Source organism: Manis pentadactyla, chromosome 8 (assembly GCF_030020395.1).
Source record: "Manis pentadactyla isolate mManPen7 chromosome 8, mManPen7.hap1, whole genome shotgun sequence".
NCBI lineage: Eukaryota > Metazoa > Chordata > Mammalia > Pholidota > Manidae > Manis > Manis pentadactyla.
Window position 1 is genome coordinate 59533803 of NC_080026.1, and position 25123 is coordinate 59558925.

General features: G+C 47.1%; 1 protein-coding gene across 1 annotated transcript in view; it reads left to right on the forward strand.

Moving 5' to 3' along the window:
- Nucleotides 1-25123, forward strand: part of CHAT (choline O-acetyltransferase) — a 49627-nt gene that overhangs the window by 22958 nt on the left and 1546 nt on the right. Inside the window, exons 8-14 of the mRNA XM_036927200.2 lie at nucleotides 7666-7835; nucleotides 10209-10309; nucleotides 12058-12186; nucleotides 14800-14922; nucleotides 17865-18006; nucleotides 18158-18220; nucleotides 23916-24053. Coding sequence (XP_036783095.2) covers nucleotides 7666-7835; nucleotides 10209-10309; nucleotides 12058-12186; nucleotides 14800-14922; nucleotides 17865-18006; nucleotides 18158-18220; nucleotides 23916-24053 — 866 coding nt within the window. The remainder of the gene's footprint in view (nucleotides 1-7665; nucleotides 7836-10208; nucleotides 10310-12057; nucleotides 12187-14799; nucleotides 14923-17864; nucleotides 18007-18157; nucleotides 18221-23915; nucleotides 24054-25123) is intronic.

The window sequence follows — 25123 nt, forward strand, 5'->3', positions numbered from 1 at the left end:
TCCTTTCTTTGTGGGGAAATTTCTTTGGTCATTCTTTTAGGGTAGCTCCGCTAGAGATGAATTCTCTCAATTTTTCCTCATCTGAAAATGTTTTGATTCTCCCCTTCACTCCTGAAGGATATTTTTGCAGATATAGAATTCTGGGTTGACAGTTCTTTTCCTTCAGCACTTGAAAAAGTTTGTGCCACTTCCTACCAGCCTTCATAGTTTCTGATGATAGATATGCTATAATTTGAGGGCTTTTTTCCCCTACAGGTCAAGTATCATTTTTCTTTGTTTTCAAGATTTTTTCTTTGCCTTTAGTTTTCAGAAGTTTAGTTATGATGTATTTTGGTATGAATTTCTTGAAATTTATAATAGTTGGAGTAAACCGAATTTCTTGAATCTTTATATTTATGTCTTTTGCCTAATTTGGAAAGTTGTCAGCCATTATTTCCCTGAGTACTCTCCTTCATGCTCTTTTCCTCTACTTTTGGAACTCCAAAGACATGATTGAGATATTTTGTCCCACAGATCCTTTCAGCTGTTTTTTTTTTTAAGTCTATTTTCTCTTTGTTAAGATTGGGTAATTTCTATTGTTTTATCTTCAAGTTTACTGATTCTTTTCTCTGACCCCCTACATTCTGCTGTTAACCCATTCATTGAGCTCTTTATATTATTTATTACGTTTTACAGTTATAAATTTCCAATTGTTTTTCTTTACATCTTTTATTTCTTTGCTGGGATTTCTTTCTGTTTTTCATTTGTTTCAAATGTGTTCATAATTGTCTGTTGAAGTATTTTTATTATGACAGATTTAAAATATTTGTCACATAATTCTAACTTTCTGTCATATCAGTGTTGGCATCTGCTGATTGTCTTTTTCAGTCAAGTTGAGATCCCCCTGGTCCTTGGTATGACAAGTGATTTTCTATTGAAACCTGAATGTAGTTATGTGACTGAATCCCATTTAAGCCTTCTGTTTTAGCTGGCTGCCTCTGACACTGCCTCAGCAAGGGAAGAAGATGGGTGCTTTCTCCTTACAGCTGGGTAGGTGTAGAAGTACAGGTTCCTCATGTGACCTGTATTGACACCCCAGGAAACAATACTCCTTGTTACTGGGGCTGGGGGGTGGGAATTCAGGCTTTCCACATGGTTCCTACTGATGCTGTGTCTGGGACAACTGGGGTGGTGGTTACCACCCAGTGGAGATGGAAGTCCCAGCTTCCACCTGAGACCATGCCTTCTCTGTCAGAGGCCGAGATGCCTCATTACAGACTAGTGATGGTAGAAGTCTAGGCTCCCCATTCAGCGTTTGATGGCATGGCAATCGGTAGGAGTAAGGGAAGGTTAATATCTAAAAGTTTTTGTCTTGCCTCTTATCTGGTCCTTTGGCTAAAGAGAGCAGGCTTTGTTGGACATTTTTGGTCTAACTTTGTGTTTTTATATTGCTGGCTTCTGCAGCAACAAGTCTGGGATATTTTAGGTAAAACAGAAAACCCAGTGAATTCATTTGTGAGGGCTACCATAACAAAATACCACTGAGTGGCTTAAACAACAGAAATTTATTTCTCATAGTTTTGGAGGCTAGAAGTCCAAGATTGAGACATTGGCAGGGTTGGTTTCTCCTGAGACCTTTCTCCCTGACATGCAGTGACCACCATCTCACTGCATCCTCGCATGGCCTTTTCTCTGTGCACATGCATCACTGGTGAAGACAGCAGTCATATTGCTTTAGGACCCCACCCTTATGACCTCATTTAACCTTAAATACATTTTTAGAGTCCCCATCTCTAAAGATAGTCACATTGGGGTTAGGGCTTCAATAGATGAATTTGAGAGAGGGCCAAGGGACACAATCCAATTCAGAACAACCAGAGAACCAGCATCATGTTGTTCCTTGAGTCCTGGGGCTCCCAGCTGCCCTGTCTTCCTCTCTCTAGCTTTCAGAGTTTTCTTGCATTTGTTTTAAATGTAATGTCTAGGACCTTTAGTAGGTGGAATAGGGAAAATTCCACTTGATCTTCCCAGAAGCAGAAGTCCCTCTCTCTCTCTCTCAAGTTCTTTAAAGAGGCTTTTATAACTCAAGTCAAGGCAATTCTGACTTGCAAGATCCAGGTGTCATTGGACAAGAGGTACACTGGAGTCCTCATAGCCTCTGGGGACTGGATGCATAAAGATTACCTCTGGGATGTGTGATGGCAGATTTCCCTCTCAAAAGGAGATAGGATCCCTTCATTTTAGGAGGAAAGATGCTCAGATAGGATTGACAACGGTTTAGAGGCTCTAAGTCTCTAAAGGTTAGAAGCTCTGAGAGGGAGCCCAGTGCGTCCAACTAGACATTGTGGGGCAGGACAGTAGAAATCTGACTCAAGCCAACCTCCCAGGAACTAGATCAGAGAAGTCAAATGTCCCAAGGAGGGCTCTGACTGTATGCATGCGTGCACAGGTGGGTGTGTTGGGGGAGCAGAGCAGCACCTGAGAGTTCAGCAGCACTCCAAATACACAGGTGCTGGGTTTATTTTATCTTTGCTCACCTTAGTAACAGTCCATAAGCCTTCAGCCTCTAACAGAGCAACAGAACTCCAGGGCCCTTCAAAGCCTGGTGGCCTCTGGAATTTCTGCATCCCCAAAGCTGTCAACTCCCCAAGCGTGGGTGGCAGAGCAAACTCCTACTATTACTCAATTCTGATTTCTCACTATTAAGCAAGGGCTCCTTGAGAAAGATTGATTTAGCACATTAAATGAGCCTCTGTGTGCTCTATGAGAATGTCACAAGACAAACAGCTCCTGCTGCGTGCTTCCAGCCCACCGCCCTGTGTTTCCATTACATTTGAGCTAGAGTCATGGTGGATGAGTTTGGGTGTAGTTATTTTCTGCCTTACACGATAAACTTGTCAGCACTTGACCGATCAGCTACTTGTATGGAGGGAGTTCATTTGCAAGGCCACCTGGCATCCTAGCTCTGCTGTCCTGTCTCCATTTCACTCTGTCTAATGAGCCAGGACCTGGTTCCTCTGGATTGGTGCTAAACTCTGGGCCCGTACACAACCTGCGTGAGGTTCCCAGACTCCTGGCTGGACAGGTCTGCTGTGGGCTTCCCGGGGAGCTGCAGCCTGCCCATTCCACATTGGCTTGGGGCTGTTTCTAAGGAAAACTTGGTGTAGGCAGAAACCAAGCCTGGGTTCTCAGCACTCACTGACAGATGGCCAACAGGGCCAAGGGGTGCAGCACTGGGGCTGCCCGTGGCCTGTGCCCACCCCAAGCTGCTAGGCATCTTTGAGCACATCACCTCTGTCCAAGACCCTCCAGGGCCCCCCTGTGGTTGCCAGATGAGACCCATATCCCTGAGCCTGCCATTCACAAGCTTTGGTGATCTGCTTCCTGCTTGGGCCTTGCGGTTGTATGCCTGTGACCGAGTCCAGCAACTTCCACTTACTGGGTGACTTAGGCAAGACGTTTACTTCTCTGCTGTTCACCTGTGTATGGGGATGATAATAATGCTTATCTCATATTCATTAATAGGAGTGCTTAGATTGATGTTTGGCACAAACTAAGTGCTCAACAAAGGTTAACTAATAATATCACTTTACTGTTTTCTTCTAGCCTTGCCTAAATCCTGCATGCCTTTGCGCATAAGCAGGGGGGTCAAAATGCAGCCTGAAGTGTCTGCTCACTCACAGCCTGGGTATCTGCTTCCTAGCCCTCAGAGCCTTTTCCAGTTCCAGGACCGCTATCTCCCTCCTGACATGCTTCTCCCTTCCCCCATGCCTACTTGAATCCAACCATACCTGGCCAAAACCTCTGAAGTTAACAACCAGCCTGGGATCCCAAAGGAACCCCCCAGAACAGTGCAGGTCTGGGCATGATGGCCATAGGCATGGATTCCTACTGGAGCAAGAGAGGGGTAGGGCTGGGAGCCTCGGAAAGAGCAAGGAACCTTTTCCCTATCTCCACCTCCTCCCCACCTCTTACCCCCCATCCTACGAAGTTCCATGCCCCAAAGGTAGTGGTTTTCTGATCCTTACAGGGCATTTCCTGTTAGCTAGCTAGGGTCCACCAGGCTCCCTGTCTGAACTGGGCACACAGATCTCAGCCTCTCCTGTCCATGCACATTCAAGTCTATTGCCAGCTATGGGTACTCTTGTGTGCCCACCTGGTCTTGGAGACCCAGGGTCCACCCTCTGCAAGCTCACAGACATGGCAGGAAGGAGAACCAGATCAGGGCTCCTGGGGCTAGACTGGCAGTGACTGCTTGAAGCTTTGGGGTCTAGGGACAGCAGCAGGGTCATGTGCTATAAGATCATGTGCAATGTAGTAGTAAACCATGGGAGTATAGAGGGGGTCCATTTAGCCCTTGGCTCAGGTGATGTATGAGGCCAGCCTGGTGGACAGAGCAGAAATTCCTTGTCTTCTCTGAACAGGTGGCCAAGTGGCATACTCTGGGTGAGAGGAATCCTGGAGGGCAGGAGTTCTGTGTGGGTTGCTTCCACCCACACCACGTGCAAGGCCCGCGCCATTAAAAGACGAGGGAGCTTGGGAGGTTTCATGAGCAGGGCTTTGAAAAGCTGAGTAGAACATCCTTCCAGGGGACAGCCTGTGCGACATGAGGAGATGAATGTGCACAGGTGTCCAGGAAATGGCTGGAGGCTGGTGTGAGGTCCGTACAGTGATGCAGGGGAGGCGACCCCGGAGGAGTAACAGAGATGAGTCAAGGAGCCCAGCAGGGCATGTTCATGAGTTTGGATTCTACCTCATGGAAAGTAGAAGCTGTTTCAAGTTAAAGTGGGTGACACAATGACTGGACAACACTTAAGCAGAAAGAAAGGAAATTTGCCCAGGGCTACACCTGGGTTTCATTTACCTTTAGGTCTACAGGGCATGGCCCAAAGGCTTGAAGCTAATCAAACTGAGGCAGGAAAGCCCAGAAAGCTGTGAGGAAGATAATGAGTCATCCTGGTCCCATAAGGATTAAGAGCGGTCTGGAAAGTATGGTGCTCCCCAAACCCTCATTCCAGACAGGAGGGGGGAACAGATGACCCAAGGATGGGCTGGCTTGCTGGTCACTCTTCTCCCCAGAGTGGAAGGCATGCTATAAGAGAAATCTCTATCCCCCAGGGTTTGCAAGAAGTGGGAAGGAGAAGACGGGTGGGACTGGAGACTGTTTACATGAAGACACATGTGGACACCTCTTATGAACTGGAGGAACCACCTGGGCAGAGCAGGGAATAGTGTAACTGATCTTAGCATCTGTGAGGCCAGCAGGTGTTGAGGAGACCCAGGAGAGGTCTTAGGGAGCCCCGCCCTAGGCTGACCATAGTGGGGGGAGAAGTCACCACATGCCAGAGTGAGGGTAGTGCCCAGAATGGCCAGGGTGAGAGGCGAAGAGCAGGGAAGGGCAGATAGGACCTTGTTAAGGGGCATCCCAGGTCCCTAGCTAGACAGAGGAAAGGACATGTGCATTCCTGATGTGGTCGCCTACTGGCAGCATCCAGCCAGGTCTACACTCAGCCTCCCACTGACGGGGAAGAGACGCTGCTGTGCCTGGCTCCAGCACATGGCTTGTGAGCAGAGGCTGCGAGGAGACCCTGAGCCTCAGGGTGTGGAAGCCGCACCTGCTCCCACACATTTCCTGGACTGCAGGAAGGCAGATCCAGACAACTGTGAGAGAGGATGGGCATAACTCTTGGCTTGAGGCTCAAGAAAAGAAGCCTCCAGAGCCAGGGAGGAGTTCTCACTCAACAGTCACTGGGACCCAGTGGAAAGGGGCAGGAGCTGGGAGGTACGTGTGGCAGCACATGCAGACAGCTGCATGCCTGGGCTCAAAATTCAGGGAGACAGAGCTGACTACAGGAGACGAAAGGGCCAGCACTCAGGGCCAGGGCCACCCACGTGCCTGCCTTGATGCTGGGATGAAAGGGAGCAGGGAGGGGCTCAGCTGTCATCTTGGAGGGATCTTTGGTCCTCAGAAGGTTCCTCTCGAACAAAGAGAATAGCCTTCTGAACAGGGGCCTTGAATTTAAACACAGAACACAGGGGTTAAATAAATGAGAGAGGACTGGCAAAGTAAGGGTGCAGCTTCTCAGCTCCAGCTAATTCCTGCAGAGTGAAAATGTGAATCCAGTATCATCTGATAGTGTAAGTTAGGATTAAATTTAGCCACATGATGGAAAACCCAAAATAATAGTGGCTTTAAAAAAAAACAGGTTTCTCTCTGTGTGTATACCAGAGGTAATCCATTCAGAGCTGATACATGGTGGCAAGGGTTCGTCCTTCTCACTCAAGGTTCTGGCCCTCAACCTCATGGTCCAAAATAGAGGTGGAGCTCCAGCCATCACACATGTGTTCCAGGCAGCAGGATGAAAGAAGGGCAAAAAGCACATGCTAGTCATCTTTAGGGAGGTTTCTTGGAAACTGTCATACAGTGTTTATAGAGCCTGTTGGCAGAATTTGGACCCAGGGTTACCCATAGCTATAAGGGAGGCTGAGTAATGTAGCTTTAGTGCTCATTGTCCCTGTGCAAAGCTAAAAACCCAGCATTCTGTGACAGAAGGGAAAGTGGATATTACAATACGCAGCTAGCAGTTTCTCTACATAATGGTTCTTTGCCTCCAAATACCTTGTACCCCATCTTCCCATGCACAGAATACTCTGGGACTTGGTGGGGCAGTAATCCTGTACCCTGTTACTGCCTCCAGCTGGGAAGTCTGCATCTCTGGGCAACGAACAGCCCTCACCATCAGGTCCTGATGCCCAAACCACATGAGAGAAGGTGGGGAAAGAGCACAGTCATCACAGTAGAGACTGCTAGTTGAGAGGAGGATTGCACAGCCGTATCAGCTGGCTGTGATCCAGCCCCACTGAGCAGGTTTTGTGAACCTCCCAGTGCTAGGTAGAGGAAGCTGCCTAGGGCAGCCTATCTGGCCAGCCCAGTTCTATTCCAGGAGGAATCCCATGCCCAGTGCCCCCTGTGGAGAAGGCAAGCTCCCTTGGCAACATGTTTCCTGCACAACTCAGTGGCTTTTAACCTATTTGTCCTGATGAGTTCTACGTTCCTAAAACGGCCCCAGTGAGCTTATCTGAATATAGGTTTGGGGCAGCCTGGCCCTTCCATATGACCTCTGCATCAAAATGACTGCCAGGTGGCAGGGGGTGGGGAATTCAACACCCTTACTCCTTTATTTCAGATTTTCATAGGATATTGACTAATTTAAAATTCAGTAACTAATGTTTGAAAATCCTAGTTCAGGACAAATAAATAGGCCTATGTGCCAACTGTGGTTCTTGGGTGCCAGAGTGGGGTTGCTGTTGGATGGGAGACCTGGAGCTCCTTCCTAGGTGCCGGCTGGCCTGGGGGTCTAACATCCATGGTGAAGGCCCCAAATAAGCCCCCTTACCCTGGCAGGCAGGCCCAGTGACCATACATCTGGAGGCACAACTGACTGCAGCTGGAGTGTGGGACACTTGCAGGGACGTGAGGGTGAGCTGGCCCCTAGGGATGGCACAGAGGATCAGGACAGTCTGGCTGATTTCATGGCCCACCCACTGGAGTAGTGGGAGAGGTCAGGGCTGCCTCAAGATCTGAATGTCTGTGTGTGTGTCTTCCTGTGGTGTGTGGGGCTCTGGAGAGGGGACCCCACGCTCGGGGCAGGGCATGTGTTAAGCCCTTGCTCTCCTGCCCTGCAGACTCCACCAACCGGGACTCACTGGACATGATCGAGCGCTGCATCTGCCTGGTGTGCCTGGACATTCCCGGAGGTGTGGAACTCAGCGACACCAACAGGGCACTCCAGCTCCTTCACGGTGGAGGCTGCAGCAGGAACGGGGCGAACCGCTGGTATGACAAGTCCCTGCAGGTAAACCTTCCACACAGCATGGCCTGTGGCCTGAGGCTCACTCACTGGCCTCTGCGGCCAGGGATGCTGCATCCAGGGCCGAGGTTGTTGAAGGGCTGGAGATGTGGCACTGGTGTCAGCCACTGCACTGGCCAGAGCTCTTCTCAGGAGCAGGGGACTGAACACATCTCAAACTCCCTGACCTCCTGCAGCCTGTGCTAGGCCTGTGGGGGCTCTGAGTCAGACCCGGACTCACTTCCCACTTTCTGGCACACACTGTATGGTGGGGGCATGCCAGGGGCTCCACTGAGCAAATCCTCACACATTGAGCAAGAATCATTCTGCCACACAGACGCATCAGCTTTTCTGAATCTCCATCACCCGGGCCGGGCCATTTCAACACACCTCCCTCTATGCCTCAGAAGGAAGGCAGCCCAGCATCTCCACAGAAGAAAAGTCATTAAATGAAACATAACAGTTCATGTATTTTTCATTCACATGACATCAGCCCAGAAACAAGGCATTCACTTTGGCCTGGAGAAAAATACTCATGCAGGTGCAATGAAGCCAAGGTTGGGCCATCCATTCCTGTTCCCCATCCTTTTTCCCCCACTCTGCCCATCCTGAATCTAATCTTGTTTATTTTGAAAGCCACCACACTTTCACAATGACCATAATAAATAGCAACCTACTGTCTCTACAGTCTGGGTTAGCATCGTTCACAGTGATAAATATTCCTAGGCAACATGTCATTTTTCTGTCCCCTATGTTCTGCAGGTTATCCTTTTTATTGGTTTGCATCTTGATTCTGCTCTTTCTGATGAGCTCTCTTGCTGCAGCGCTGGCTGTTTGAGCTTCCACCAGTGGCGCTAATGGCTTGTAATCTTTCATGGAGTGGCTGCGGGAATGAAATTATATAATGGATGGCCAGGACCTGAAACAGTGAACTTTAGGAGCAGTTTTTAAAAGGCACTGTCTTCCTCCTTTTCCTTTAGGGATAGGACAGAAAAGCATTCATACATGAGTGGGTGCAGCCCTCCCTCCCCCATGCAGGGATGACCATGCCCTGCTCTGGGCTCTTTTTGAAACCATGATCAGGTGAGCTGGAGAAGCCAAACAGGCTCCATGGATTTGAACTGAGAAGACTGAGAGCTAGTTTCAGGACAGAAGGGCTGGGGACACTGGAAGAGAGAGGAGAGAGAATGAGTTTTGAAACTGCTACAGGTTTGTTTATTTGAAGAATGGGAGTAAAGATTCAGGCAACTGCTGTAGTATGAGAGATTGGGGGAAACGTGGAGAGAGTCAGCTGGATGTGTGTTATGTGTTATGGTGCCCTGGAAGAGTCTCAGCAAAGACTTCAACAGTTTGCTTATTTGCTTGTTTGCTTATTTATTTGTTTATGGATGGTGGAATGGTATCTCTCAAGTGTGATGTGCTGAGACAGGCTACCAGGCACCCCCACTCTGTGTGGGTTACACTTGAAGATTCAAATCTTATTCTGCTCATAATTTTCTCCCAGTACTTTTATAGAGATTGAATACATCTCTTTTCCAAATCAGCTAAATACAGCCTTGGAAAAGGCATAAAAAATCCTAAGTAATCTTTATAGTTCCTGTGGACCTGTCATATACCTTCCTTCTCACCCTCATATCCATCCTGTGAACCGGTCCTTATCGGATCCATCTTAGCTGAGAGTAAACTGAAGCCAGAGAGGCGAAGCATCTGGTCAAAGCTCTCCCAGCTGGCAGGTGGTCGAACTGGACTCGACGTCCTTGACTCAAAAGTCAGGAAGCAGTTCACAGGGAACCTCTCACTACATTTTTCCTTCACTCCCATCGAGGGGTATTTCATTTCTCCCTGAGAATCTCCACACCATCCAAACTGGATCACCATCTTTCATTCTCTTGTTCAACAAAATTACTAGCACCTGCTGTGGGGTAGACACTGGTCTAAACCTTGGGAATAAAATCAGTGGTGGTCAAAGACACAGGATTATCAGACACTTAATCACATAAGGCAGTGCAGGTGGCCCTGCCACTCAATGCAGATAACAGAAGCCAAAGGAACTTGCTTGAGGGGAGTGTGCACAGCCTCAGCCACAGTGAGCTCTTAGCACTCACTGGGCTACTTCAGCCAGAGACCTTTAGGCACTGCCCAGAGCATTTCTGGGAAGGAGGTCACACAGCTTAGAGCTGCCCTGAGGCTTCCATATTCTCAGGCCATGGCAATTGGGTGCAGCATTTTCTTCCAGAGATTAATGTGCTTTGATGTCCTTGGAGGAGAGGTCACCCTGAGAGGCTGGGGCTGGGGTGGGGGGGACTGGCTTCCAGCCAAGGGACTGGTTTAAAATGCTGGCTCTACCAGCAGTCCACTCACCTCTCTTTCTTAATACAGTTTGTGGTGGGCCGAGACGGCACCTGCGGTGTGGTGTGTGAACACTCTCCGTTTGACGGCATTGTCCTGGTGCAGTGTGCGGAGCACCTGCTGAAGCACATGTGAGTCCGAGGGCAAGGCCCCTCCAGAGGGGCCCTGGGAGGCAAAGCCAGACGGCTGAGCACCAACTGAAAACCCAAACTAACCTATTTCATATGTATGTTTTTTTTTTTAAGAATGAAGTGTAAAGTATAGTTGATATATAATATTATATCAATTCAAGTATACGACACAGTGATTTCACAGTTATCTATGTTATTAAATCCTCACCCAACTAGTGTAGTTACTATCTGTCAACATAGAATATATTCCAGAACTATTGACTATATTCTCTGTGCTATACTTGTCTCCATGACTAATTGATATTGAGACTTTGTGCCTCTTTATCCCTTCACTTATTTCACCCACCCCTTCCAGTCCCTCCCCTACAGTAACCACCAGTCACTTCTCAGTGTCTATGAGTCTACTGCTATCTGTTCATTTTGCTTTGTTTTGCTTTTATATTCCACATATAAGTGAAATCATATGGTACTTGTCTTTCTCCACCTGACTTTTTTCACTTAGCATAATACCCTCGAGGTCCATCCATGTTGTCACAAATGACAGGATTTCTTTCTTTCTATAGCTGAATAACATTCCATTCTATATATGTACTACCTTTTATGCCCTCATCTATTGGCAGACGCTTGAGTTGCTTCCATATATTGGCTATTGTAAATAATGTGGCAATAAACATAGGAATTCATATATCTTTTCAAATCAGAGATTTTGTTTTCTTTGGGTAAATTCCTAGAAGTGGAGTTACTGGGTCATATCGTATTTCTATTTTTAGTTTTCTGAGGAACCTCCATATTGCTTTCCACAGTGACTGCACCAAGTTCCCTTTTCTCCACATCCTCTCTAACACTTGTTATTTCTTGTCTTTTGGACAGTGGCCCTTCTAACAGGTGTAAGGTGATATCTCAGTGTGGTTTTGATTTGCATTCTCCTGATAATTAGCGATGTGGAGCATCTTTTCATGTGCCTGTTGGCCATTTGAATTTCTTCTTTGGAAAATTTTTTCTTTGGTGAAATGTCTGTTCAGGTCCTCTGCCCATTTTTTAATTGTTTTATTATTATTATTATTATTTGGTGTTGAGTCATATGAATTCCTTATATATTTTGGATATTAACCCTTTATTGATAAATCATTTATGAATATATCCTCCCATACTGTAGAATGCCTTTTTGTTCTGTTGATGGTATTCTTTGCTGTACAGAAGCTTTTTAATTTGATGTAGTCCCATTTGTTTATTTTGCTTTTGTTTCCCTTGCCAAAGGAGACATGTCCAGAAAAAATTGCTCATGCTTATATTCAATAGATTTTTGCCTATGTTTTCTTCTCAGAGTTTCATAGTTTTATGTCTTAACATTTAGGTCTTTAATCTATTTTGAATTTACTTTTATGTATGGTGTTAGGGAATGATCCAGTTTCATTCTCTTGCATGTAGCTGTCCAGTTTTCCCAACACCATTTATTGAAGAAACTGTATTTTGTATTTTCATCTCTCCAAGTGTAACATCGTCATGAAAAGAAATACTGGTCTTTGGAGTCAGACAGACCTGGATGGAAATCTGGCTCTGCTACTCACTAATTTGGGTGGCCTCCCTGGGCCTTAGTCTATTCATCTGTGCAATGGTTCAGGGATGCAGGGCAGCTCATACTCACTGAAACTCCAACAGCTAAAATGACAGCAGAGAACAAAGAACCATGCCTCCCAGGCCCTCCAGCTCGCCAGGCTGCAGAGGTTGCCTCTTTGCATTGCCTGCAGGATGAAGAACAGCAAGAAGCTTGTCCGAGCTGACTCTGTCAGTGAGCTCCCAGCCCCCAGGAGGCTGAGGTGGAAATGCTCCCCAGAAATCCAAGGCCTCTTAGCTTCCTCAGCAGAAAAACTTCAACGGTAAGGAAAAGGCCAAGTCCCCTCAGGGTGCCCACCTGTACCTCTGCTGATGAGGAACCCTAGAAGTTTCCAAAGACCTCAGATCCTCTGCCTCCCCTCTCCCACCTCTGCTCCCCACCCCCTCATGGAAATACAGGCGAACTAAAGGGGAGTTATAACTCTCCGGGAAATAACCTTGCTGAAGTAGCTATCATTTTCATAAAATGCAAACATGGAGTTATATTTTTTCACAGGTTCCACCTGACTGAGCAGAGTCAAGGTGGGGAAATCATCCCCTACTTTCGGGAGGGATAATAAACAACTGGTTTGAATAGATAATTTGAATCCCAACTATATCAATTTGCTTGAATTTACACTGCAACTTGACAAAGGGACCAGCCCTCTTCTCCCCCAGGGGGAGAGAGGCAGTTCAGGCCCTGAGGGGACCCCTGTCGGAGGACCAGGGCGGATGTGGCTCCCTCTGGGTGGTCAGTGTTGGAGTAGGGTCAAGGCTGGTCTGGAGCCTTGGACTGGCAACTAGCTCTGGACCTTGGTTGTTTATTCCCTCATGCAGTAAGTGAGCATGCGTGCATTCATTCCTTCATTTGTTCATCAGTGTGAGAGAGCTCTAGTGTGTGCCAGGCCTGTGGTAAGGCTCTGATATGCCATAGGGCCTGCCCTCCACATTTTAGTGAAGGAAGTGGAACCCCAAACCAAAACGTGTGGCACAGTACATGTCGAAACCAGAGAAAGGCATACAGACCTGAACTCACAGAGGGCATGGGAGCTGAATTCTGCCAGAACATTGAGAGAAGGCTTTGTAAAGATGGGCCTTGAGGGATGGATAGGAGTTCATGGTGCAGGCAGCTGGGGAAGAGGCAGAAAGGCAGCTTATTCAAGCTTGTATAGGTTCATAAATGATCCAAGCTATTCAGAACAGGATGGTTTGGAGACCAGCAAGTGAGAGAATGATCAGAATTGGGGCACTGAAGGGAAATTAAGGCCACACTGTGAAGAGCTTCACTTATGTTCTGGGTCCTGGAGGCTGTCCTGCAGCAGCGAGGAGTGTCTGGAAGACTGTACACAGTGGGGCTCATAGGCTCAAGCCCAAGGCTCTGGACGTCACCAGGCACTGCTCCAGCAAGCAGAGCCAGTGAGGAGAGTTCGGGAATAGCACAGATGAACAGGACAGAGTATGATTGGGCTTGGAGGCTGGGGAAGTCAGGTTCTGTTTGAGCTGCTGTGAGGCTGACTGGCTCCAGGCAGGACATAGGAGAGGCCTCCATATTCATCTATAAAATGGTGTGGCTATCTCAACCTTAGGGGCTGGTTCTTGGGATAAACAGGCCATGGGGAAAGTGAGTTGGTGAGCTGGTGAGCCCTGGGTGGAGGAAGGTGCCCGTTCACTTTCAGAGAATTGGGCAGGTCCCACGTGACCCCAAGGCTCTCTCTCCAGAGGGGAGAGCCAGGGTGGGAAAGCAGGAGCTCAGGCAGCCTCCCAAACTGCAGGGGAAGGGAGTAGGGTCTGAGTAGGCAGCGCTTGGGCAAGACGTTTCCAGATGACTGTCATGACCATGAGCTCAGTCCATCTGGGGACAGTGGTTCCAGAGGCTGGACTGAGTAATGATTCCCCCCAGGACCCTTGAACCTGGCACAGCCCCACCAAGAGCTGAGCTCACATGAGGCAGGAGGAATAATTCAAGGGGGGTCAGGCAGGGAATTTCTGAGTCCTGAGAGAGTGTGTCTGAGTGGCAGGTTGGGGTTGCCCCCCCAGGGCTCTGTGTTCACACACAGCTGGTGGACAGATGGTGTGGACCTTGCCAGGCACTGCTCCAGCAAGCAGTCAGCCTGGACCTCAAACTCGTTATAAAGAAGACTGGCCAGTATTGGTGGGGGGAGATCAGTGCTCAAGGGTCTCAGTGTAGACCCAGAATCAATCTTCCTGTTACTGTGACATGATTATGGGCATGTCCTGCATGTGTCGTGGGACATTCAACAGTAGTTTCTGGCTAACATGGGTTTCAGTCACTGAGGTGGAAATCCCAGTCAAGCAGCCCTTACTGTGCTGACCATGACCAGGGGCCAGGCCACAGGCTTTTCTTCTCAAAGCACAGAAGGGGTGAGTCTTGATGAACAGACAAGCTTGCAGCCATCTGAGAAGCGGGCTTTTCCCTGGACCAAGGGGGTTTGCTATGTCTGGCAGGATGGCCAAGATGCCAAAAGTACCTAGAGGGATGCCAGGAACACTTTCCCCAAAGGGTCAAATAATGGCCTCTTTCTGGCCTACTTCTGTGGACAGTGGGCTTCTGGAATTTTGTTTGTGGGCAGTGTTCTCCCTACCCATGCAAATGTCTCTTGTGCCCCCATGCCCCTCCCTGCAGCCAGGCCCACCTCCCCACTTCCAGAGCAGGGCCACCACCATGCCTGGCCAAGCCTCACTTTCAGCTCAGAGTGCCTGGTCATTTCCATATGTTAAGGTCTGTCTGACACCCCACCACATTCCTGGCAGCCAGGAACTGAATTCTCAACTCCCTAAGCGCTGGGACATAGACCAGCCTCAAGAAACCTGGTTAGACTCTGTGCATGTGTTCTATTTTATATGCAAAACTAGCACCATTTCTTTTTCTTCTGCAGAATAGTAAAGAATCTTGACTTCACTGTTTATAAGTTTGACAACTATGGGAAAACATTCATTAAAAAGCAGAAATGCAGCCCCGATGCCTTCATTCAGGTGGCCCTCCAGCTGGCCTTCTACAGGTGAGCAAAGCTGGCCGGCAGAACAGCTCTTGCCCGTATGGACTGACTCACCGGCCACTCCAGACAAGTGGAGGGAGGGCTGACCTGTGGGCCTCAAGAACTGGGGAGGCCAAGGCAGTCTGCATGGAAGGAGCTTGATTTCAAAGTATGAATGCAACCTCAGAAAGGAGAAAGAAGGATGTCACAGTGAGGAAATTGTCCTGAGCAATGGCCCAGGAGCACAGGCCCACAAGGCAGGCAGGCACGTGGGACCTCAGTTCCTCCTCCAACCTCATCCCACCCACATGGGCCTCTGTAGCTGTGACCTGTTCACCCCAGTTCTCTTGATTTAGATAAGGAAATGGAATCAGCATCCTTGCAGTGGGTTCAGCCAAAGACTCTGGGCCCATCCTTGATTTGTTTCTGCCGCTCACCCCCCACATCCCCATGTTGGCTCTCCAAATGTCTGTCAAACCCATCCCCCTCAGTCCCTCTCAAGCCCCTGTCATCTTGTGCTCAGCTGACTTGAACATGTCCCCCAGGGGTCTCTGCTTCCGCTCTCACCCACTTTAATGCTGTCTCATGAAGCATGAACTTTGAAAGTGCAAATCAGATTCTACCACTTGCCACTGTGAACCCTCCCAATGGCTTCCCACCACTTAGAATACTAAGTACAAGCTTAGAAAGTCTTCCTGGGAACCGGCCTCTCCTGGGGTCCTCCCCAAAGCTCTCTCTGTCTCCAGACCTCTGGTCTGCCGGGCCTCTGTCCACCAGCCCGTCACCACCACTCTTCACATAACAGCTTCCTCCCAAGTTCAGGTCTCAGCCAGGCGTCAGCCTTTAGAGGCCTCTCCTGACCTCTTATCTACAGCAGCCTCCTCGGGCCCCCTTGCCACCCACTTCTCTATCATTCCACATCCTGTCCTCTGTTCCTCTCATGGCAGTTGTTATTCATGTGAACAACCTTGTTGGTTGGCTCATTGACTTTGTTTTCTAGATGGTCTCCCCCAAGCATGCCACTCTGGGCATCTTGCACACCTGGCACAGAGTGGGCCTCAGGGACTGAGGACTTGAGAAGACACTACAGGAGTTTTAGTGGGGGTGGCACAGTCAGGTCTATGGTTGAGAAAAATCTCTGTAGTTAGTGGTAGTTCTGTGTGGGAAGGGTGAAAAATAGGGAGGAAGTGTTGAAAGCAGGGTATGGAGCCCGGCTGGCCTTTTATAGGAAGCAAAAACTGAAATGCAAAGTACATCTTCCTCATGACAGAGTTAACTCCTGTTGGCTCCAGCATTCCAGAAGCAAAAGTAAATAAACTGGCATGGCCAGTAAAGAGCTCTACCCCCACTGGGACCTGCTTTCAATTTGCAACATCCAAGGGGAGCATAAAGTAACCTCTCAATAAAGGTGACACTAGGTCTCATTAATGAGCAGGCAGCACCTATGTGGACACAGCATCCAAGATCCCAGTGTTCCCCGAGGGGCTGTAACTCATCAGGAAAGGAGTGAAGCTGCTCTGAGCATCTGTCCTGTGAGGACTTCTGGGGTACAGCTGATGTCACCCCATGAGGTCTGTGCTTATTGCCGGGACAGAGACCTTGATGACATTGAGCTGTGGCAGGACCTGACAGTTGATACTCGTATGTGGCTGAAATGGGCCATGAGGTCAGGGTCCCTCTGGGGCCACGACTGGAGACATCACCCAGAGGGAAATTCAGAGCTTCAGATCCAAAGCTGAAAGGGGCTGCTGGACCTGCACAGAGCACACCCATCCTCTGCTGCCCAGGGATCTCTGCCATCACTGCACAGGGTCAGGAATGGGCATGGCCTAAGGCACCTGGGCTCACTGAATAGCCAAAATGTGATCTGCTTCCCAAAGATAATGTTCTTCAGAGTCTGAGCCATAACCAAAAAGACCTTTATAATCTGCACCTAGATTCAGCAGAAAACCTGAAACCTGCCTTAAGTGGGGTTGACCAGTGACCAGCCAGCAATGACATCTACTTTCATGCCTTGGCCTGGTGTTTGCCTCCAGGGGCCCTAGAGATGCAGCCCCCTGCCAGAGTCAGTTCTCTTTGGGAGAAACCAGACAAAAGTGTACAGAAGATTTACTCACCTTCTCACCAAGCAGTACAGTGCCAAGCACTGTGCAGAATCAGACCCGGCCTTTGCTCCCCGGAGGCCAGCCAGTGAGGGAGGGACAAGCCCAGAAAAGACCAAGGTGCAGGGCCCTGACTGGCTTTGACTTTAGGGGTTCACTGCCCCTCGGGGACTTCTGTATCTCCTCCCCACCTCCAACACTAAGGACTTTATTGACTAGTGAGAAAGGTGTGGCCAGCCAGGTGCGCAAGCCCAGGCCTGCTCACTTGGTGCCTAAGGAAAAAATTGCCTAGCTGGTGGCGGACGTGGCCACTGCTGCTCAGGTAACAGGCATCAGGGAGGAGAGGTGCAGCCATGGTCCCATGGGCTTTGGAAGCCCAGCCGCCCCAGGCAGGGGGGCCTATAAAGCAATTTACACCCATAACCACTAAGCCCCTCCCAGCCTCCATCCATAGGTCATGCTTGAATTACTTTAAATAAAATAGGATTCCCTCAAGGGTGTGAATGATTAATTACACAGTTATTCCATTCTGTGCTATTAATCAAACACTGATCAGGTCTGGCAGAAAATGTTATGTTTCCCACCAGATCAGGTTATTTTTTTAAAGCAACCAATCCCTTCTTTATTTTATACTAATGCAATATCACCAGTGTATGAAAGTAAACATAACTTTTCATATTAGAGCCTCCCTGACGCTCATCCCTGGGAAATCTCCTCCAGAATTCTATTAACATTAAAGTGAAATACAATGCCAAGTAAAGTCAGGGCTGTACAAATAACGCCTGCTGAGGCTATTCGTCTTTCACTGTTTATGATTCCCTGAGAATGCCTCACCGTTTGCTATTCACCCTTGGTCTTCTGCAGGCTCCACAGGAGACTGGTGCCCACCTACGAGAGCGCATCCATCCGCCGATTCCAGGAGGGCCGGGTGGATAACATTCGTTCAGCAACCCCAGAAGCACTGAGCTTTGCAAAAGCCGTCACTGACCACAAGGCTGACATACTGGTAAGTCCTCTGTCTAAGGAGTCCCAGGGAGGCCAGGGAGGCAGCAGTGGGCTGCCCATCTGCTTGGCTCTGTGACAACCAGCCCCTTTGGCTCATTCATCATTACGCAGCCCCTTTAGGCCCTTGTGCTACATCTCTCGTCTGTTTACAGGATTCAGATAAGCTGCTGCTCCTGAAGGATGCCATCCGAGCCCAGACGGAGTACACAGTCATGGTGAGTGATGTAGCGCTGCCTCGCGCTTGAGCTCATGACTGTGGGCCATGCCCAGAGCTTTGGCTGCAGGATCCGGGGGGCCATGGCACAGGCCCTGGGGGACAGCTGGGCTACCAACTGCCCAGCCACTAGGCAAGGCCACCCCACCTCTCAGACTCTCCTTCTTATTTTTAGAATCTGGGTAAACACACCATCTTGCTTTTTACACAGATTTTACAAGAATACAACAAATGGTCTTTGAGAAAACACCAAATATGTATTAGCACTTTGCAGTTTATACAACAAGAGAAGTCAAATGTGAGGGAATGGCACCAGGGTAGGCAAACTGTGATAGTTTGCTACCTTGCACAATCATAGGTGAGGCAGTATTTATTCCCACCTAAGGCTGGATTTGCTTTCTTATTCTTCATGTATTTATTTATACTGCCCATGAATAAAAAGTCTTTGCTGAAAATTAATAGCGAAATCAAATTGTAAGGGAAATGTTTCCCTAGTTTAGAGAAATAATTTATTTTCTAGCACTGCACAGCCATCATTTGCATTCAAACAACATAGAATAAGCTACTACTTGGGCTGGTGATCAATATACTAAATATAAATCATTCTGATAGAGTCTTTGAAGGATATATAACCTATGAAAAGGAGTTGATGGAATTTCACTCTCTATACTTGAAAGCAAGTACAAGACATATCTGGGTTTTAGAATTAGCCAATGTAGATTTTTCTCTAATTCAGTTGCTCTGAGGAGCTAAGTGTTCCTTCTGGTTGGGGAAAATCAAGCACACTATCACTTATTCAATGGGTATTATTTATTTTCCTGTTTTATGTCAGACAAGGCTCTGGTTGGTAAGAAATAAAAAATGAAGTTCAAAGTCCTGTCCTCAGGGAGTTTATAGTATAGGTGGGAGGTGAGGCCCTCAAATGGTAAATCTCATCCCATGTAAAAAGAGCCCACAGGAAGTAGTAGAGAGAACGGAGGAGCAAGCTCATTTCTCTGTTTGGGAAAGCCAGGAAGATTTCCCAGAAGAAGTGGTGCTTGATACGAGACTTGAAGGATATAGAAGTACTTTTCATGTGGACATAGAATGGAAGAATGGCCCCAGAAGGGAAGAGCATGTGCAAAAGCAAATAGTCTTGGGAGAATAAGACACTGGAGAAAAAGCAAGTAGTTCAAGTGCGTGCAGCTTGTGAAGGACAGAGTTGCAGAGGAACTTAGATACTGGATTTCTCTGTCACAAAGATCACTCTGGTGATCAGGTAAAGGAAAGACTGGCTGGAGTTGGGGTGGTCTTTTGAGAGGCAGTAACACTAGTTAGGAACCCTTATGATATTTAGGGAGAGCAGACATAAGGACTGAAGTAGAGCAGGGGTGGGGGGAGGTTGAAGAGGAAGACACAGACCTGTGATTAAACATGGTGGGTTAAACACAGGACTTACTATCACTCCCTCTAAAGTCCTCAAAAATATCAACAAAGGGATTGTTTTTTAAACCATAAACACACTAGGGCAAAGAAAATGGGAAAGGAGGTGACAGCAAACTTTTAGAGCTTAAATGTAGAATAGATGGCAATTGACTTAGCAGAGCAGAGAAAGCTGAAATCCAAGCACACAGTGAGGGAGCCCCATCAACTGCACTGAAGAACCTCAGTATGGCTCAGGCATTGGAGACACCCACCAAAAGCAGGCGTGCACATGGGGCTGAAAAGAAGGGGATGGGTTGATGATCTATACAAGAAGCAGTTAGACCCTCAGTTCCTCTCCACTACCCCATGCAGTCAGGCTACTACCCTGCCCTTCCCCAGTGGTAGACTAGAAGCTTATCCTCTGGAGAGACTGAAGAAGAAGGACTCTAGACCTAGGAATACCAGGTGTACCTGAGGGAGTAGATACTGTACTAAAAACAGGCAGATTAATCAAAGTCTGCATATTCAACAGGAAATCCTCCAGCCAACATCTCCAGATACTGGGAACTATCTTTATTACCATCTCTCTCCAAGCTGGAGATTAGCGGATTTCTCTGCAGTGAGAATGACCTGGCCAAGAGAACAAACTTACAAATACTGACAACTGGGATCTCTAATAAAAGAGCCCAGCAGCTCACATACAGTGAAATCCACCAGTTGACAAACACATTCTCACACTCGTATCTTCTAATCATCTTTTTGGTGCTTTATTCTCTAATATAAATAGCCATAAATCATCAAACATTGAGAAGAGCTGCTAACATAAAACATAAAACCAGTAAAAACACTCTTGTTTAATTTTTAGATTTTTAATGTTTAAAAATAGTTTAGAAGAAACTTTTTGGAAATGAAAACAATGCAGGAAACAGGAGAACTTTTTTTGAACTATAATTGAAATCCTCTGAAAGATAAGGGAAGTAATCGTATGCATAAATAAGAACAGAAAATGTTTAAAAAAATTTTCAGGAAATAAAAATAACTCTTGGGGGAAACATGGTAGAAAAAATACAATGGAAGGATTGAGAGATAAAGCTAAGTAACTCCCCCCAAATACCAACAAAACAAAGAGATGAAATATAGGAAAGAAAAAATTCAGTACAGGAATACCCATATCCCAGTTAATAGGTGCTCAGAAAGAGAAAGTGGTGGGTGAGAGGGAAAAGGGCATTCAACAACAAAATAATTCAAGAAAATTTCCTAGAACTGAAAGACATACGGTTCATTTTGAGAGAGCCACCATATACCTTGCATAATAGATGAAAAACACTCATACCACAGAAATTTCACAATACTAAAATCAAAGAGAAGATCTTAAAATCTCTCTGGACAAAAAAAAAAAAGTACAAAGATAGGGATTAAAAATGTAATTGAACTTCTCAACAACATCACTGGAAGGTGGAAGATAGTAAAGCCATGCCTTCAAATTCTGAGGGGAAATTATTTTTAATGCATAATCCATACCCAGCTAAATTATCATAAAGTCCAAAGATAGAATAAAGACATTTTCAGACATATAGGGTCTCAAAGTTTTACTTATTAAGCTCTCTTTCTTATAAAGCTATTGGAGGATATAGGCCATTAACGTAACAGAATAAAAACATGAAAGAGGAAATCATAGGCTACAAAGATCAGAAGACTCAGCAAAAGAGGTAAAGAGAGAGTATGATAATAAAGGGAGATCCCAAGTTGACAGATGTTCAGCAGACCTAGGGAGCAATCAGTCTATACAAGAATAAGAAGTGAGCAGAGCAATGAAACTGATAAATTCTCTGATGTATTTTAATGGATTAATGGAAGTGCTACACTCTGGATAAGGGTTTAGGAACCAATTAGTTATAGATACATAGAAAGCTAAGCAAGTGGAAAATCACAATTTCATCATTTAAAAATGGTCAATTCCAGGGAAAACAAAAAACTGAATAAAAAGGAGATCTTAATACTCTACAGGACTCAGCTGTGAATACCTGCATAATTTAAGTGAAGTTAACACTGCATGCTGGTCAAACCACAAAGAGTTAAATGTAACTCTTTTGTGAGGAAAGGAGAATGAAAATGTATTTGGAGAGTGGGGGTATAAAAGACCGAAGTTTCATCTTCAGTAATAAGAAGATACAAGTAAAACTGAAATACACAGTAATGGCAGTCTAAGCATGTTATTCAAAACTAAGAACATGAATAGCTAAAAGGACTCCAAATGGTTGCCTCTGTGGAGTGGAAACCAGTGCCAGCAAAGGAACATAAGCTTTTGACTTGTTTGGGTTTTTGAACTATGTAAATATAAAACTTTGATAATAATTTAAATTTTTAAGAAAATTTTAGAAAAATATCCTCCACAGCACTGGGTTCTGTTGTGCTAAATATTTTAAGTTGCTGAGAACAACAAAATAAAAGAGATAGAGGATTGGAAAGGAGAGCTATAAAGACACTTGTAGGTAAATCTGGTGCCTGGCTGGCTGTGGAGGGTAAGGGACCAGGAAAAGAAGCAAGGCGACCTCCGGATAGCTGGCAAGTATACTGGTCGCAGAGACAGGAAATTCTAGCAAAGGCGCAGATGTGGTCTAGACCCCCCATCACATACTCTCACAGTACCTGATGCCTTTCCTTCATAACACTTACCTTGGTTTATGATCATAAGTTTTGTACCATTGGTTAATTTCTGCCTCCCACCATATGTGAGTCTATGACTACTTCATTCTCTGTTATTGCTCTGGCACCTAGCAGTGCCAGCACATAGTAGGCACTCAAGATTCCCTGAATGAAAGAAAGAGTGATGAGTCATTTTACCCATTACTGTTCTTGGCTCTAATGCAAACAATCTGTTAAATCAACTGCAGCTGCTAAAGTGAGTTCAGAGATGGTGAAAATGGGTGGGTTGGCTGCTGTACAGAGCAGCTGCTTCCATAGAGCTACACAAATCAGCAATTAAACAGAGGTAACCAGAGAAATTAACAGTGCGCTCTATTTCAGAGATGGGCTTATAGTTCTCTCTCTCCTAACGGGACACATCTAAAGTGAGCTGTAGTTTTCTACATGTCTTTTCAACCTATAAATAGGTGCATTTGGAGAGACTGGGCCCTCTGAGTCATCTTTACGCATTTGTTCTCAATGGAAAGAGAACCGCTGTCAAATCCCAAATCATGCCTTGTAAGCTTGAACAAAGTTCATTGTGATGGGAAGTTTCCTCCTATGGGGGGTTTTAACATCTAAGTGGCTATCTTATGTAATTGTGAGACACCCCCCCACACACACAAGAATTACTCCCAATTACCCTGATGTTGAACTGAAGGTTATTGCTACAGGCCAGAGGTGGCCCCCCATGTCTTCATCAGCCCCCAAATTGCCCCAAACATACATGTAATCCGAACAAAACGAATGTGCAGACTGCACATGCAGCCTCAAGCGGGAAAGACATAGAATGAGTGTCCTGCCCCCAGCCCCATAACCAGCCACACCACCACCCCTGAGCTCCTCCTGCTTTGGAACTCTGGAGTCTCCACTGCTGTTACCATATCCCTGGATAAAAGTTCAAATATCTCGTGATAAAAAGAGAAAACCTGTCTTCACTCAACAAGCTTTCCCCTTGAAAACATCAGCTGAGCCTCTGCTAAGATGTCTAGTTCCCTTCTCAGAATGATTTCTTATTATAAGTCCAGTTTAGTTTAACTGATTCTAGGCTCATGAAATAGCAGCCAAGATTCAGGAACAGACCTTAATGCCTTCTGTCCCTCATTCCTTGGGCTCCCACTGTTGGTTGTGGTGAGAGTCTGTCCAGCGACAGCCCAGGGCACACTCCCCCTGCTTGGATGAGGCCCTGCAGTCCCTGGGCCCAACACCTGTACCTCTCTGCAGATTAATCCCCTTCCTGAGGAGGTGCTGGGGATGGCCTGGCCAACCCATTCCTTCCACATAAACACCATGCGGTTACACACAGTGCGTGTCAGTAGTGACCATGCTTAGTGGGGCACTCAGACTCACCAACCTCTAACTCATGCTAGAACCCAACCTGCTCTACATTCATCCTGTGCACACAGAAATGTGCAAAGGCCCAAAGAGCAGAGGCCATGTAGTAAAGTGGTCAGTGGTGGGCAGCCACCTGCACACACTGTCTGCAGCAAGCACTAGGTAAGTGTGGTCTGCACTGGAATCGCCATTAGCACCGTGGACTGAAGAGCAGGGGAGAGGGGGTAGGAGCTCACATCTTGTTTCCTGTTCTTTGCCCCCCAACTACCCAGGCCATAACAGGGATGGCCATCGACAACCACCTGCTGGGGCTGCGGGAGCTGGCCCGAGACACGTGCAAGGAGCTGCCCGAGATGTTCACAAACGAAACATACCTGATGAGCAACCAGTTTGTCCTCTCCACCAGCCAGGTACAGCCCTAGTGTGGCCATCACTTAGTGTAACCAGTGGGCTTTCTAAAGAGCTCAGTGACCACAGGCCATCAGTTGGAGTCACGCAGGTCCCAGGTCAGGGTCCTATGACCTATGTGACCTTCAGCAAAAGGATCCAAATGCTCAAAGCACTGGTTCCCAATCTTATAAGTGGGAGTAATCATGTATGCCACCTTAGCAGAGCTGGACTGGATGGGATGGGCAACCATTCTGGTGCCCTAACCACTGTGCTTATCACCTTTCAATCTGTTCCCAAGAGGTGGTATTCCACCGCAGTGATCAGAGACTCTGAAGCCTGACAGCCTACAGTGAAGTCTTGGCTCAGCGAGATGAGATGAAGTAGGTAGAAAGCTAGCCCAGTGCCTGGCACAGACAGGACCCACCAAACAGGTCACCGCCGTTGTGATAAAGAGCCACATGACCAACAGCAGGCAATCAGCTGCCAGCCCAACATCCTGACCAGTGGTATAGGCTGGTCCTGTGGGAGGGCCACTGTCACAAAGACAGAATGAAACCCATTAGAGAAAGGTGGCAGTTTAGGAGAGAAAATACCCCCACCCCCCACCGCCCAGCCAATTCACTCAAACTCTACCTCATCTGCTGAAGGTTGGACATGGGTAATAAAAGGGGCTGATAAAGCTGTGTTTGAGAATAAAAGCCCACTCAGTAATTTGATTTTGTCATCATGGCAGTGAGCTTGCAGACATGAATATATGAGAACAGAACACAGCAACATAAATTCCTCAGGAAACCATCTGTGGGCAAAAAGTGCTTTAAAATGATTTTATGGCCTTTGGCTGTTGCACGGCAAATTTATCTGACAATGAGGTGACTCTATTAGCCAGACTAATGGTTTATTCTGCCCCATTAAAACGGCCAGTGTCATTTCTGAAGGCCTGAGTACACAGCACCAGAAACCTCGGGTTTAAAACAAACCCACCCCACACCTGCCCAACAATGTATCCTGTTTTCTCCTCTCAGACCAGCTAAGAAAATTAATTTGGAGTGTGGTGGTTTGGGTCTTTTTCAACTGGAAATGAACATTTATT